The 16,908-nt window shown below is 32.8% G+C and overlaps 1 protein-coding gene across 1 annotated transcript; it reads right to left on the bottom strand.

Annotated features, from left to right (window-relative positions):
- Window positions 1-6,729: 6,729 nt before the first annotated feature.
- tcea1 (transcription elongation factor A (SII), 1) lies at window positions 6,730-13,162 on the bottom strand. Its single transcript, XM_056466957.1, is given in 13 exon segments — window positions 6,730-6,819; window positions 7,799-7,870; window positions 7,978-8,003; window positions 8,006-8,123; window positions 9,419-9,459; window positions 9,462-9,554; window positions 9,557-9,571; window positions 9,703-9,759; window positions 10,078-10,223; window positions 10,358-10,457; window positions 11,930-12,035; window positions 12,125-12,189; window positions 12,976-13,162. Coding segments are annotated over 13 exon segments (930 nt in total). The 5' UTR covers window positions 13,058-13,162; the 3' UTR covers window positions 6,730-6,810.
- Between the last annotated feature and the right edge of the window lie 3,746 nt (window positions 13,163-16,908).

Raw genomic sequence — 16,908 nt, 5'->3', positions numbered from 1 at the left:
TAAACGAAAAGCTATTTTCTTATATGCAAAATCGCTTAACACTGATTTTTGTTTCATACAAGAGTCACATGCAAATTCTAGTGATATTAAGCTTTGGAAGTCACAGTGGGGTGATGAATTATTCTCTTCATTTGGCTCAAATTATTCTGCTGGTGTGTTTTAACTCTGAAGCACAAGTTTAGAGGAAAGATTATAGAAACAATAGCTGATCCTGAAGGCCATTAACTTTTTTTACTGATTACTTTAAATGATGTTTTCTTTGTCTTGGGTAACATTTATGGGTTTATAATACAGCAAAAAACTACCTTAAACTATTTAATTCTATAGAAACACATTTAGAGAGTATTTTAAATCTAAATAGCATAGCATATTTATTATCTTGGGTGGAGACTTCAATCAGACTATAAATAATAATTTAGACAGATCACCTCCTAGACCTTCTGACAGTTCGTCAGGCCTTTGTGGTTTAATCTCTCGATTTGGCTTAACTGATATTTGGAGAGAAAAGCATCCTCATGCTTTACAATTTACTTGGTCTAATACGTCTGGTTCACTAAAATCTAGAATAGATTTTTGGTTAATATCAGATTCCTTATCTAGCTCTGTTTCTAGTGTTGAAATCTTACCTTCTCCGCTCTCTGATCATAAATCTATTATTCTATCTTTTGATAACCCATCTTCTCATTCAAAGACTTTCAGCTCTTACTGGAAACTTAATTCTCTTTTATTAGAGGATGCACAAATTTGTCATTCTGTGGTATCTAAGATACATTTTTTTCTCAACAAAGCTCAAGCTGAAAATAATTTTGGATCTAACTGGGAGCTGCTAAAATATAATATTAGATTACTCTTAATCAAAGCTGGAAGTCAAAAAGCAAAACAGCATAAAGCAGAGGAACTTGATATTATTAAAAAACTTGTTAGCATGTCATGCACTCCTTTTGAAAACTTATCTATCGACCAGAAATCAGAATTGGTTGAACTTCAGAATTCATTAGATAATCTGTATATTCAGAAAGCAAAGGGTGCTTTTGTTCGCTCAAGAAGAAGATGGTTGGAGGGGAGAACGCAATTCCAACTATTTCTTTAAATTGGAAAAGCAGCGAAACCATCTAAACTCTATTAATAGCCTCAATGTAAATGGAGTAGTTTTGAAGAATTATAAAGAAATCTCTAATTGTTGTGAAAAGTTTTACAAAGACCTTTATTGCTCCAGACACTCCCAACAGAATATGGATTTATTTTTTAACTCTCTAGACACTGATGTTATTCGCAAAATTGATAACAATAGCAAGAATTTATGTGAAGCTCCTATTCAAATGAAAGATATTTCTGAGGCCATTGACAAATTAAAATTAAACAAATCTCCTGGTAATGATGGTTTAACCACAGAATTTTATAGAAATTTTCAAATGATATTTCTCCATTTCTTTTTAATGTTTATTTAGAAAGCCTCAAAAAAGGTATTCTCCCTCCTTCTATGACCCAGGGTGTTATAAATCTGATTCCAAAACCTCAAAAAGACCCTTCTCTGTTGGAAAATTGGCGACCCATAAGTCTTCTGAATAATGATTATAAGATATTAGCTATGATTTTTGCCAAAAAGATTAAATGTGTTCTAGATGATATAATAGATGAATGTCAGTCTGGCTTTTTGAAGGATAGACTTATCTCAAACAATATAAGGCTTGTTCTTGATATTTTGGATTACTCAGAGTTGATTCCAGATGACAGTTTTTTACTTTTTCTTGATTTCTATAAAGCATTTGATTCCATTGAGTTCCCTTTTATTCTTAAAGCGTTAAGTACTTTTGGTTTTGGTCCTAATTTTGTTAATGCTATTCAAACTTTGTACAGTAATGCTAATGCTTCTGTAAAATTACAACATGGTACCACTCATAGATTTAATATTAATAGAGGCATTCGTCAAGGCTGCCCTATTGCGCCTTACCTTTTTCTTCTTCCTATGCAACTTTTAGCCTTTGTTATTCAAAATAGTAATTTGAAAGGCATTTCTGTGGCAAATCGATCGTTTTTAATTAGTCAACTGGCTGATGACACAACTCTTTTTTTACAAAATAAAGATCAGGTCATCTTAGCTTTAGACAAAATTAATCTTTTTTCCTTGGCTTCTGGTTTACATCTTAATATTCATAAATGTGAACTTTTATCTATAAAAGACTCTACTACTGATAGTAAAATTGGTGACATCCCAGTTAAATCTGAAATCAAATATCTAGGTATAATTGTATGTAAAGATCAAAAAAAGAGATCAAACTAAATTTTGAACCTCTTATACTCTCTATGCGGCGCAAATTAAATTCTTGGTTACAGCGTGATTTATCTATAAGGTAGAGTGTTACTTTCTAAAGCAGATGGATTATCCCGGGTTATCTATCCCGCTATGGCACTGGATGTATCTGGGGAAATCTGTCGAATACTGGACAAAATTATAGTAGACTTTGTTTGGAACTGTAAAACTCACCTAATCAAAAAAAGTGTTATGCTAGCTGATAGGGCCTTGGGAGGATTCGATTTAGTGGATTTTTCCACACTTAATAATTTATTTAAAATTAAGTGGTTAAAGATGTTTTTAAACAACCCAACATCATGTTGGAATTTTATTCCAAATTATATTTTCAGCTCAGTTGGAGGTTTACATTTTTGTTGCGCTGTAATTTTGACGTATCTAAAATACCAATAAACGTTTCTAGTTTTCATAAGCAGGCTTTAATATGTTGGTCCCTTACATATAATTATAATTTTTCTCCACGTACCTATTTTATTTGGAATAATAAAAATATTAGATATAAAAACAAATCTCTTTTTTTAAATAATTGGTTTAATAAAAATAACTTTTAGTTAGTCAGCTCTTAGATGACTGTGGTGTCCCTTTTTCATACGAAAAATTTATGCGTCAGTTTTCTTTTCCTGTTCCCCCCAAAGAATATGCCATAGTTTTTGGTGCAATCCCTGATTGTGTTATACCTTTAATCAAATCTGGCCCTAAAGGTTCTTTCGATTCTTTTATTTTTGACAACACAAATCTTTTTGTTGATCAAACTCTTCTCAGTTCTATGTCAAACAAAGATATTCGCTTGGTTATTAATAGTTCTCGGATCTCTTTACCTGCTTGCATAGGTTTTTGGAATAATGCATTTGATGACATAGATTGGGAACAGTTTTGGCTTCTTCGGAAAAAATTCTTTTTATCTAATAAAGCTGTTGAAGTCTCAATCAAAATCATTCATAATTGCTACCCAATAAATACCAAACTAGCTAAATTTAATAACAATATTTCCCCTAAATGTTCATTTTGTACTCAATACGATGAAACACTAAACCATTTATTTTGGGAGTGTACTTACTGTAAAGTGTTTTGGGTAGACTTTTCCAATTTTATAAAAAAATTCTTATTTCCAAACTTCTGCATCTCCCCAAAAATTGTATTTTTGGTTACTCGCTCAATGTAGATCCTTCTCATTGTAAATTTATTATTAATTTATTGTTGTTTTTAGCTAAATTTTACATCCATAAATGTAAATTTTCAAAGAAACACCCTTACTTTTTTATTTTCAGAAAGGACTTTGAAATTTATGTGAACTCTTTAAAAGACTCTAACAATTGCATTGCATGTAAAACGCTTTCTTGGTGTAAATCATTTAAACTTGTTTAATTTGCTGGAATCTTATTTATGTAACCCTCTTTGTCTCCTTGTTCATATTGTATCTTTGTAATGTTCTTTCTTGCATAATAAAAAAAAAAAAAAAAAAAAAAAAAAAAAAAAATAAGGGATTATATGAAACATTTTCATCAGTTGTTTCTCATGTGATATTTCATAATATGCATTAACACAGGGTAATGGAAACCCATGCTAGTGTCTCTTGCACGACGACATCACACTATTAACACACTTCAACCAGGATGAAAACTCAAGCCTACAGCTGAGATGGTTGCAGGGATTCAGAAATGCTAACTGATATACACTGTCAGAAAAAAGGTACAGTGAGGGTACAATTTTGTTCCTAGGGGAACAAAATAAATGATTGTACCTTTAAAGGTCGAAAATTGGTCCTTTAGGGTACAATTTTATACCCAAATGAGCTATAAAGGTACAGGGTACATTTTTGTACCTTTACCACCCATATTCTTGTGGTCTTTGTATTAGTGAAGATTATTTTCTGTAGCCTACTTGTTATCTAAATTTTTCTTTTTACTGTTTTATACTTGCAGTGTAATTTTATTTCATGACACATTCAGTTGTAAGTTGTAATGCAAATTTGTCCCTTAAATGGTACAAACGGAAAAAGGTACAATTGTGTACCATTAAAACATTTTTTTTTTTAAATCACCAGTCATTAGAATGGCATTATTTGGTCTATATTTACTATTTAAATTGTTAATAATCAGTTTGAAACCTTCAGCATACCCCAGGGTTTGTGTTGGTCTTGATTTCCAGTGGAGTAAGTGCTGCCCACTCACATCATCTCTGGAGAGGATGCACCTGGAGACCTCACAAATGATCCTTGAAGCAAGTGTCTCCCATTTAGTTCTTTCTAAGGACCAAGTTGTGTATACATAAAGACATTCATAAATGTAAACATATTTCCCATTAAATAATGGGTGAGCCACTCTCCATAACATTTTACAACTACTATAAATGATGAGCAAAAGAAGAGCTAAATAAGCATCTCCTGTTTTCCATATGCACAAAAGGACGTTAAGAACGGCCACCAAAGGGTTGTTTGTTATTCAGATGAGACATTGCAAATGCAAGGGGGCTTGTTAGGACATCAAGGCAGCAGTGGGTCCTACAGTTAAATCATATGAGAAGAGTGAGACATTCACAAATCTGCAAAACACATCATCTGGCTGCAAAAAGCAAATATTGTCCACTTTTGTATTGATTGTTGATGTCAAAAGTAACATCACCATGACTGATCTGACCTAACCTGACATGTCAATGCATGTTATTGCTTTATCATAATCATCAGATTGTGTTAATGGAGAACGCTGTTATAGGTCCTATGAAATTAAAAGTTTTGTAGATGCAAGTACCAGTATTATTCATTTTTAAGATATCTATAAGCTAGTGTGCCCTAAAACAGTGACATAATTTGTGTTTAGAGGATATAAGTTGATATAAACATTTAGTTTGTCACTTCCACCAAAACGTATCACGGTTTTATTCACATCACCTCACACTAGTTTCTCATCACATCATAACCAATTTATTTATTTTATAGGGTAAATATTATATTCATAAATGAAATTTTCTTCATAAATACCTAATTGCAGAATTTCTTTGTGACTTAAATTGTTTATTTACTACTTTACAAAATGTTTACAGCAAAAAAAAAAAAAAAAAAAAAAAAAAAAAAAAAAAAGTGTAAAAACGGCTACATTTTATAAAGACTTGTGATATAGTTTTATTGATAGTTTCGCCTCTGTACCGTTTTTTATTAACTTTTTGGGTATTATTTTATTTATATTTCGCTTGTTTATTATTGTACATGATGTCATCCATTGTTATGGTTATTGATTTGTTAAAACAAAATAAAAAGGTAGCCTACACAGTAAAAAAAAACAAAAAAAACATAACCAATAAAAGCAGTGATAAACAAAACACTATTGGTTGTTTTTAAAAAAGGGGAGGAGCTACTCTATGTTCTACTTTCTTGTCGTGTTTCGGTTAAGATTACGTCAAACATAAAATAAAAATGCATATTTCAAAACCCTTCACAAACCTTTAACATTAACATTCCCGATCTGCCTAAAAAAAAAGATACATCAAACTACAGTCTGAAAAAAGCATCACAAATTGCTGTTTTGAATAACTCACTCGAAAATGTATCTAGAGCCCAATGGAGCTTAAATAGTTAGTATAAAAACATGGTTGAAACCCAGAGGCATACAGTTGTGATGTGACAATAAAAAAGTGTAAAAGATTTTGTAAACATCAGCATCAAAATAGGCTTCAAGTTAACATCCAATAATAACCTGCGTTGACCTTACACTGGTTATTGGGCGAATAACCACATTTGATCATTAAACATCATTAAACTTGATTGCAACATGAAAATGATTATTTTAAAAGTCACAAAAAGTTCAAAAGCCTAGTAATTGGGTTTTCAAGAGGTGCTACATATGAGATTAATCTACATATTTTTTTCTTACAACAACTTTCTGAAATACAGTAAAAAACTCACAAGTAAGGCAATCTTCTCAAACATGTGCTGTCTTGATAAGGAGTATAAATCACACTTGCAGTCAATCTTTAAAACGTTTACTCTTGAAAGTAAAAGTCATGTACACAGTAAAAATTTGTAGATCATGCATATAAATATGTATAATTCAGAGTGACAAAGAGACTCAAATTATTATCCAAATAAACACGTTTTAAAAACAAAAAAATCTTGAGTAGTTACCAAAAGCTAACATTTACTAAAAGCATTTTATCTTAAAAACGGATTGCCTAGGAAAATTAATAGTTTTGACAAGTTCTCATTAGGGCAAAGCAAAACTATCTAAATATGAATGTTGTCAAAATGTTTAACTACGTATAAAAAAGTGATGGTAAAGAAAACAGAAACCCACGACATTGATTACAGTCCAAAGGCCTATGGCCTCGCTATAACTCAAGTTAAAACACAGGACATGAGTTTGTGGACCATTATAATAAAACAAACAGTTGACAGGATCTATTGTGGCCTTTGTACATCAGTGCGTCATTGAAATTGTCATCAATGATACAGAAACGTGGTCCTGGAATTTAGCTACATCTCCAAACACAGAGAACAACCCCCAGCTTCAGCAGAACTGTGGAGAAAAAGACAGTGAATGTCAATCGTGTCATATTTCAGAAATCATGGAATGTGAAATATCATTTTCGTTAGCAGTATAACAGCGATTATTGTGTACAACCGGCCTGTGACACTATAAAAAATTATGACACGATAATTACTTTTAATAAAATATAGAGGTTGAAAGTGTGACACTGGAACTACCAGAGTTCAGTAACTTCTAAAATTGCCATAGCTTCTTATATAAGACGTCATCATGTCACATCATATTTACATTCAAATGCCTCTACTGAGATATGAAATTATGCTTTGAATGTTTGTCATTACCCTAAAAATACAATCTGTTTGGTAGTACAGCCTATAAACGTGTAGTTAGGCTACTAGACCAACAGCGAAGGTCTGCGTCCTCACTTTCACGAGCCGGTAAAGGCTTTTTGAATATGTTGTTTTGAAACATCTTTATCTCAAGTAAAGTTATGTTGTTGCTATTAAAAAGCTTTATTTACAGTAGTAGGAATTTACTAGGCAACCGAGGCATACATATTTAAAGTCACAGGGAAAAGTAGCAGACACTAAAAATGCATGAGGTTATTTTGACAAGTATGGTAATTAAAGGTAGAAATACTCAAAAGCTCTTTTGTGTTTTAATAAAATAATGTTAGAAAGAATATAACATATTTAGGAAAAGTCAGGGATTATAGATATGTGGGTTTTATTTTAACAAAGTTATTAAGTTGACATGACAGCATCGGTAGTTCTTAATAGTGTTAGTGTTAAATATACGTATTTATGTGTATACAATGAATTGACATCAATTAAATAAACATTGCCCAGAAAATCATGTTATCAGTAGACCAGTAGTGCTTTGAAAGGCTTTTCTTCATGCAGATTCAGAAAGAGAATCTTGCTAACATTTTGCATATTCATTACTGCAATATATTCTATGATTGAATATAGATGTGAAATATATACAAAACATTTAAAGAAGCACGTACCTTCCACCTATTTCCACATTCATTGCAGAAGACGAATGTTGTCATCGGTTCATCAGCACTTCGAGTTTGAACCTAGAGAAATATTTGAGTTTAGAAAATGTATATAAATACACAAACAAGCATTCACATATACATGCATTATATACATAGAAAAGTCCAGTCAGATTTCCCCATCTTACCTGGGTGTATGTACACCTCTTCTTTTGCATTTGCCACAAGTGAACAGGTCAGTCTGGGTGCCCCCAGAAGTGGCCACTTGGTGGTCCCTGATGGCCTCTTTGGTCAGATTCTTGCGCATTTCCTTCAGTTCATCACTTGCCATTTCCTGTTGGATTAACATTTCCTCATTAGGGCTTTTCACACTTGAAAAAAAGTTAATCCTGGGTTATCTTGCTTCACATTTCCCACAGTACAATCCTGGGGTAACATCCTTAAATTCATATTTTCGGTGTCAGTGAAACTGAGTGAATGAATTATGTGAGTTCTAGCAAATCCCCCATAATATATATTACCAACTGATAATCAAGTTTTATTTTTAAACAATACTATTGGCTTTTCAGGCTAAAACTATAATCCTTACACATACCACATGAACATAAAAAACACTTAATGAAGTTAATGATTAAATGAATATGTTTAAGTGAAGTACAAGGGTGTTCATAATGAGCCTTGCTTGTATTAATCCTGTGGGATAAAAGCAGAGGTGCAAGTACATTTAAACACTTATACTGCGTCCTAAACTACCTGCAGCAAACTAACTACACCAGAGGTGCGCAAACTCGGCCCTGGAGGGCCAGTGTCCTGCATAGTTTAGCTCCAACTTCCTTCAACACATCTGCCTTGAGAAAGAGCTTGATTAGCTGATTCAGGGGTGTTTAGTTGGGGTTAGAGCTAAAATATGCAGGACATCGGCCCTCCAGGACCAAGTTTGGGCACCCGTGAACTTATATATATATATATATATATATATATATATATATATATATATATATATATATATATATATATATATATATATATATATATATATATATATATATATATATATATATATATATATATATATAAAGCATTTACAAATAAATGGCTTTTAGGTTACATAAAGCATGGACACCATTATACTATTTTGTTTATGGCAACTGATGTTCAAACTATTTAAGTTGGACATGGCCTGAGGGGAAAAAATGTATTGCACCAAGTTGATTAGTGAATAAAAATCTGTGCATAAAGATCTAACATATATATTGGTTTGTTTGTCACAAATATCAATCACTCCAGTACTCTGCTGTAATTAGGAATTGTGAATTTGTGAATTTTCCTGGACACTAAAATGTAGATGTCATAAAACCATAATTACAAAAAAGATATTATGGCTCATCACAATCATGTTAAATAATCATGATCACAACATTGACCAAAATAATCGTGAGTATGATTTTTGCCATATTCTAGCAGCCTTACACAAAGGCAGAGCTAACGTTAGTTCTCATCACCTACTCTAAACTACAAGTGTGAAACGTTCCTTTACTAAGCAGGGTTAAGAAGGACGACAAGCTTGGGTTAAGCATTGTGTTATGCATAAACTACTCCAAAAAATTTACAACACATCAAGTTACGTACCTCTGCTGTCATTTTGGCTATGCGGTCTGGACTGACATTTCACAAAGGACGTTCCTTCTCAGGTTTGGATTCTTTGCATCCTTAAGATTAGAGATCCGGCTTCGTACACGATTCTTGTATTTCATGTCAGTATTTTGAATTCCAAAAAGATACGTGGAACTTTGTTAAGGAACTCATTTAAAACAAATAATTATGCTAAAGATTATAACTTTCATGATTCATTAAGAGTCCTATTAATTCACTCTTCAACAATAACTAATTTTGGGATAAAAATGAAAGGATATAATCTTCAATCTGAGCACCAAGTTCATCGCAGTCAGAGCCAATCGTAATGTAATCATCTGAAAGAAAAAGACAAAAAAAATATGTAAAAAGACATAAGACACCTATATAACGTTATATGTTTTTATATAACTTGTGAAAAAATTAAATAAACACACAGATACAAATAATAAATCAACCCACTTTTGTGAAAATAAAGATGTTAAAGACAAACCAGGCATTTCTTAATCATTAATAACAATTAAAAATACATTTATTTATTCTAAGTATTCCAAATTTCATACAAACTTGACGGAAAACGAAATTAGTAACAAGTTCTTTGGCAAGACACTGTAGAAAAAAAAACGTGTGTGGAAGAATGGCCTGCCATGACTTGCCTCCTGTTTGCAAAGCATTTGACAGCATCTCCCTGCACTTGATACGGACTGAGTCAGATGTGCCTGGTGCTCGTGGGAAAGTGGCTATCAAAGTGTTGGGTGTAACATCAACAGACTCGCTCTTACTGCTAGAATTGCTGCTTGAACTGTAAGAAACGATAAAAAAATGAAGAGACAAAAAACAAGAGGGAGAAACGATTAGTTCTGTAAAGCATTTTTATGGCCCAAGAGGAAGAATAATTGGATAATATTGGGTCAACCGTTAACACAGTGTTTGTACCTCTCTTCTCTGGGTTCGGGGCTGGTTTCAGAAGGCGAGACCACTGGTGTTGTGCGTTCCTTCTTTTTCTCCTCAGAGTTTTTATCAGCAGCGGGCTCATCTGAAAAGTCAAAACTACTTGTTAGTTACTTCATTAGAGTTACAGTATAAATGATCGCAAATGAGTCTCACTATTTTCAATTCATGTTTATTTCTGTAGCGCTTTTACAATGTAGATTGTGTCAAGGAGTTCTAGTAAATTGAAACAGTGTCAGTCCAGTTTTCAGAGTTGAAGTTTAGTTTAGTTCAGTGTGGTTTAAATTTCACTGCTGAAAGTCCAAACACTGAAGAGCAAATCCATCGATGCACAGTTCCACAAGTCCCAAGTTTGTTGGTTTAAACGGAGCCTTTTTTTGTACAATTTGGTAATAAGGGTCAAACTCTAATTTATTTACTCAGAATCTGGAACATTGCACAAAAATAAGACCTGCAGTTGCTACCACATACAGGCAATTAGTGGTATTACAACAACAATGACCATTAGTAAATTATGTTCATCTTAAATAACCTTAAAACATGAAAACAAAGGTGTAATACAGTTATAAAAAATTTCCCCATGTGAATATGTAACTTAATTTTTTGAATAAATACTATCATACATTTTTTCAACACTTTACAGAAGACACCCACTAAAATGTCATTCAGTGAAAGGTCACATAATACACAAAAACACATATACTTACACATACTATGCGAAACATACACTAATTAACAATATATTATCAGGGATTCTTAGATTAAGTATTGTTTGGTGACATTAATTTATGACCAGAATAGTAATTAATTGCAATTTTATTTGTACACTGCCACTATTTTTCAAAGCATTAGGTTTGGTCCATTTCTCAGCATAACATCTTAATTATGCAAAATATAACAAATTTAGTATGACTACATACTTTAATACAAATAAGTACAGGTCAGAACATCTATATACAATATATATATATATATATATATATATATAAATATATATATAATATATATATATATATATATATATATATATATATATATATTATATATATATATATATATATATATATATATATATATAACATTACGCTCACTGATGATGGACAGCCATTAAATCTAAAGGTTGGAATTTACAAGTGATTTCAAATGTAAAATAGACACTTCTCTTGCTTTTAACATGCTTTCTATATTTAATCCATTTGGAAAATTATAATTGCTGCTGCAAAATATCTGACCCATATACACACACAATACATTTTCACAAGCTCAAAAAAGGTATTGGATATTTGGCTAATTCACAATTATAAATGCATGCTTGTCATTAAATTATTTTTATTACACAAAGTACACTAATTGTTTAAATATTTAGATATATGCATTAGTTTGCTTATTACAAATTATTTATTTTTTATTTTGCATTATACTATTTATTAACAAAGGACCACATATGGATAATGTGGTCAATTATAACTTTAAAATAAAATGGAAAAATCATAAGGAGAAAAAATGTTTTCTTAAACACATTTCTATTAAAAACATATCTCATTAGTCTTTTCTTACCCAGCAACTTCTTCCAGGACTTGATCAAAGACTTGGCCAGTGAGGTCACTTCATCGTCTGTGCTCTGTTTGCGGATGGCATTGACCGACATCCCGATTCTCGTAGACTTTTTATAAGAATGCAAAGAAAATATCATATTATTAAATGTAATTCGTTAAGTGATGAAGCACGAATGTGAAAAGAAAGGAAACATACCTGCAGAAGCTCCAGGGTCATGGGTATGTTCTTTAGTTCTTTTAAATAAATCCAGAGCAACCAACCTTCAAACAAACAAACAAACAATTATTTAGTAAAACTGAACTCAATATAATTGTTTAACATGCACATTAAGTATGAGGACTTTTTTTTTACATTTATTGTGTACAGAAAGATAAATTTGGTACAGATTATTCGATCATTAACAATGGTGTAAAAATAATAAATAAATAAAACAAAACATCAATGGGCTATCAGATCTGAGGATAGATATATAATAGATAAAATTAAGAGTGAAGAGGGTAATAAATGTATATATTACAGAAGATAACTGCAGTTTAGAGATTTAATTTATTATACATTTTGTCGTGCAAATAGTATGATCACTTCAATAACACGCGCGTGTTTACAGTGACGTCAACAGCAGCCACTTTGTAGCCAAACTTCTGCTAATTAGCATCACTTTTACTCACTTCGATACAACGATCTGAGCTTGTAAAAAATTGTGGACCCATATGTTTGATTACAATAAAGCAAGAGCCTAATGTCTGGTTTGTTTTCCAGATGAAATCAGTTGCATTGCTGCCTCCCGCTGACTGACCCTGTGCATTTATCCGCGCTATCAGCAGCTAATGTTGCTAACTGCTCTTTTAGGTGATCAAATTCTTAAACAATAACCTGAACCACTATATTCAACGCTCGTTTGAGATTTGGCCACTAAAGCTATTATAAAACTGATCCCTATAATCGCTGTGTATTATGAAATAGGCGCTTCTTCATAAATGTAGCTGTTAGCTTGCTATGTATCAATGTAGCCTCGTCCGACACAGGGAATTCATTCATGACAAAACACCTTACCCCGTTCTTTTTCTGTGCCATTTTATCCATCTTCTTCGCGATCCGGATGATCTCTTCTTCTTCCTTTTTGCCCATTGTTTATGTTGTATGGCAGATTTTTAATTTAAACGTAGTATAAATGTAAAAAAAAACGTAAAACCCTCGCGAACACACCACTCCACCGGCGGCGACCGTAGCAGCTCTGGCAGGAAGGCGTTTCTATGAAAAGCCCCAGACATCACTAATCAACCCATTGAAAAGCGCTTTGATTGAATCGATGTAAAGCCTAGACAACATTAATCGAAAATATCCAGCCCGCCTTACTTGAGATGAGGAGCGATTTAAATTGATGAATAATTTCATACAGGGTATTATTAAACGACAAACAAACATGATCCGAAGGATAAACACAATGCTAGTAAAAATGACGAGGCCGTGGATAGCACACAGCAATTTTTGCAGTGATTTGTGTTAAAAACGGTCTGGTTTGGTGAGCGAATTGCAGCATGTACAGAAATTTGTACAAGCAACACTAGAGCGCGCTCGTGCTCGTTTTACAATGAAACTGATTGACAACAAAACGACACTGGTTTGATGTCTGGTGAGGTGGTAATGTACTCTTATTTTTCTTCTGTTTTAAGCAAATTGTTTTCAAGATAAGTAAGTGAGGATATCGAATTCTCAATGAGCATTTTCGTGCATAGAAGTTTTAATGTTATGCCTGATGGGATATCTGTGACTGTGAATTGGGTGTCTGAGACTAACCAGAATTTAATGTGTAATTATAAAATTGAAAAACTCCCAATCAAACTCTCTAAATTTCGCCAACAAGTGCTTATTTATAAACACAACTTCTCCCCACATAGTTTTCTTATTTGGAATAATGCCATATCTTGTATAGAAATAAGTCACTATTCTTTCACAATTGGTTTAACAATGGACTAATATTAGTTAATCAATTATTTGATAATGCAGGAACATCTTTTACATTTACAGAATTTATCGCAAGATACAAAATTCCTATTACAATACAGGAATTTACAATTCTAACAGGGCAATACCTGCTGGTATACATATGCTGTACAAAAGCAGTGTATGTACATCAGCGCTTTCTGTTTGTCCTCCTAGACCTGAACAGACCCCAGTTGGTTTTCTCTGGATTTAAGCCTAATAATCACAAAATTAGATCTTAAATCTTGAAAGAAAATACGTCTGTACCATATGTTGTTTTTTTACTGGAATAATATCTTTAATTAATAATGTAAACTGGACTCAAGTATGGTCATTACCTAAATTTTTTTTAAAAATTACAAATAAGGCTAAAGAAATATCATTTAAATTACTTCATAAAGTTTATCCCACAAAATTATTTCTACAAAATTTTTAAATTGATATTAAGTTAGAATGCTGTTTTGTGAAAGCTTTAATGAAACTATTCACATTTATTTTGGTCTTGCCAATATACTTGGCTTTTTTGGATTAATGTTGAAGCTTTTATTGCTCATAATATTTTAAAATCATTTTCCTTATCCTATAAACACGTGATTTTGGGTTATTATGTTAAGGATCGCTCTTTAAAAAATGCTGGTTTTATAATAAACTTTATTTTATTATTATGTAAATTTGACATACATAAATCCAAGTTTGCCAAAAGAGTAATGAGATTCAAATGAAAATAAAAGTGCTTTCAAAGTCTAAAAATAGAAAGGCAATTAAAACAGTTAATATTTGCTCCTCCTTTATCATTTTTGCATAAAAAGGTTTATATATATGCATTTCCTGTAGTAAAAGTGCATTTAATAACTTTGTTAATAACTAAAATTGGAAAAATGTGTATAATATATTTGTATGTATTTTGATAATTATGTACCCTCTCCTCTGTTTTTTTTTCTCATTTATTCCTTTCTTGTTAAGTGAAAAGTGATTTTGTTGTATAAAAAAACTGTACATGCTGGTTCTTGTTAATTAAAAAAAAGAAACTAATCAGAAAATGAATTGATAAGTTAGAGCAGTGTTTCCCAACCACATTCCTGGAGGACCACCATAATTGCATGTTTTGGATGTATTCTTTGTCTGTCACACCCATTACAGGTCTTTCAGTCTCTGCTAATGAGCTGATGATCTGAATCAGGTGTGTTTGGATAAGGAGAAACACTGAGTTAGAGGATGCTGAAGTAGCCATAATGAAAAATGAAAGACGATATTGAGAAACGTTTGTGCTTTAATATAAGGTTTGCATAAGAAATTTGCTTGAATGTATAGCATATTGATTAATGAGTAAAGCTTTAATGTACACAGGAACTTTTTCAATTAAGAAAAACACGGATATAGATGACAGAATTCTATGTGCATATAATGATGCCCTTCTGTGGATTGTTAAGTGTTGTAAACTTTAATTCTGGTATACTAATCAAAGTATGCGGATTAAGTAGGGCAATTTTGTATCTGATACATTTAAAGTATGTTATGGAGTACGGCAAGTAGGTTTACTTTCACCTGCTTTTTTAAATGTTTACATGAATGAGTTGTCTGAGGAATTAGGTGATTGTAGGACTGGCTGTCTGCTTGGTGATGCTATAATAAATCATAACATTTTGTGCAGATTATGGGCAGAGATGCGATGTGCAAAACAATTCGAAAATGATTGTTTACATGACAAAGAACAAAGAGATATGATTTTTCCAGATTTTTATTTGTTAGGGCAAGTTTTAAATGTTAGTGAAACTGTTAAATATTTAGAGCATGTCATTACTAAAGATATGAGTGTTGATAATTATATGTGCAGTGAACGCCAAGATTGTCATATAGTCTTGATTTTAACATGATTCAAAACTCAAGATAAATGTAGTGAAATATTTTGCGTTATTCAGAATTTCGTGTTGGAACTTTCGTCATTGCAATTTCTATTTATTATAGACAGAGGCCACTCACCGGCCACTTTATTAGGTACACCTGTCCAACTGCTCATTAGCGCAAATTTCTAATTAGCCAATCACATGGCAGCAACTTAATACATTTAAAGCTGCGGTCACACTGGGCTTTGTGTGTGCGAAATTCTGTCGTAAGGCGCTGCGAAAAGGGGCGGGATTAAACAAGATGTTGAGACATTAAAAAAGCCACCGATTTGCTCCATGTTTTAAATTTCTGTCCAGAGAGGTCCTGTTTTGATCCTCGATTGGTCTCACGCAGTCAAGTGATGCGATTTCACAGGTCAGAGTTCACCAAGCTTGAACTCTGCACCGCAGCAACTTGCGAAACTTGACGCATGACCTTGCGTTTCTGGTCTGACGCATTTGCGTGCGTATGGATGGAAGTCTATGGAAAGAAAAGTCAAGTGTGACCACAGCTTCAACAATTAGACATGGTCAAGACGATCTGCTGCAGTTCAAACCGAGCATCAGAATGAGGAAGAAATGTGATTTAAGAGACATTGAATGTGGCATGGTTGTTGGTGCCAGACAAGGTTTATTTGTCTGATTATTTCAGAAACTGCTGATCTACTTGGATTTTCACGCATTACCATCTCCAGGGTTTACAGAGAAGGGTCCGAAAAAGAGAAAATATTTAGTGAGCGGCAGTTCTTTGGGCACAAATGTCTTGTTGATGTCAGAGGAAAATGGCCAGACTAGTTCGAGCTGATAGAAAGGCAACAGTAACTCAAATACTTGTTACAACCAAGGCATCTCTGAGTGCACAACACATCCAAGCTTGAGGTGGATAGGCTACAGCAGCAGAAGACCACACCGGGTGCCACTCCTGTCAGCTAAGAACAGGAAACTGAGGCTACAATTTGCCCAGGCTCACAAAAAATTGGACAATAGAAGATTGGAAAAACATTGCCTGGTCTGATGAGTCTCGATTTCTGCTGCGACATTTGGATGGTAGGGTCAGAATTTGGCATCAACAACACGAAAGCATGGATCCATCCTACCTTGCATCAATGGTTC

This window comes from Danio aesculapii, chromosome 2 (assembly GCF_903798145.1).
Source record: "Danio aesculapii chromosome 2, fDanAes4.1, whole genome shotgun sequence".
Lineage (NCBI taxonomy): Eukaryota > Metazoa > Chordata > Actinopteri > Cypriniformes > Danionidae > Danio > Danio aesculapii.
The sequence above is the reverse complement of the archived record's forward strand: the minus strand, read 5'-3'. Positions and strand labels throughout refer to the sequence as shown.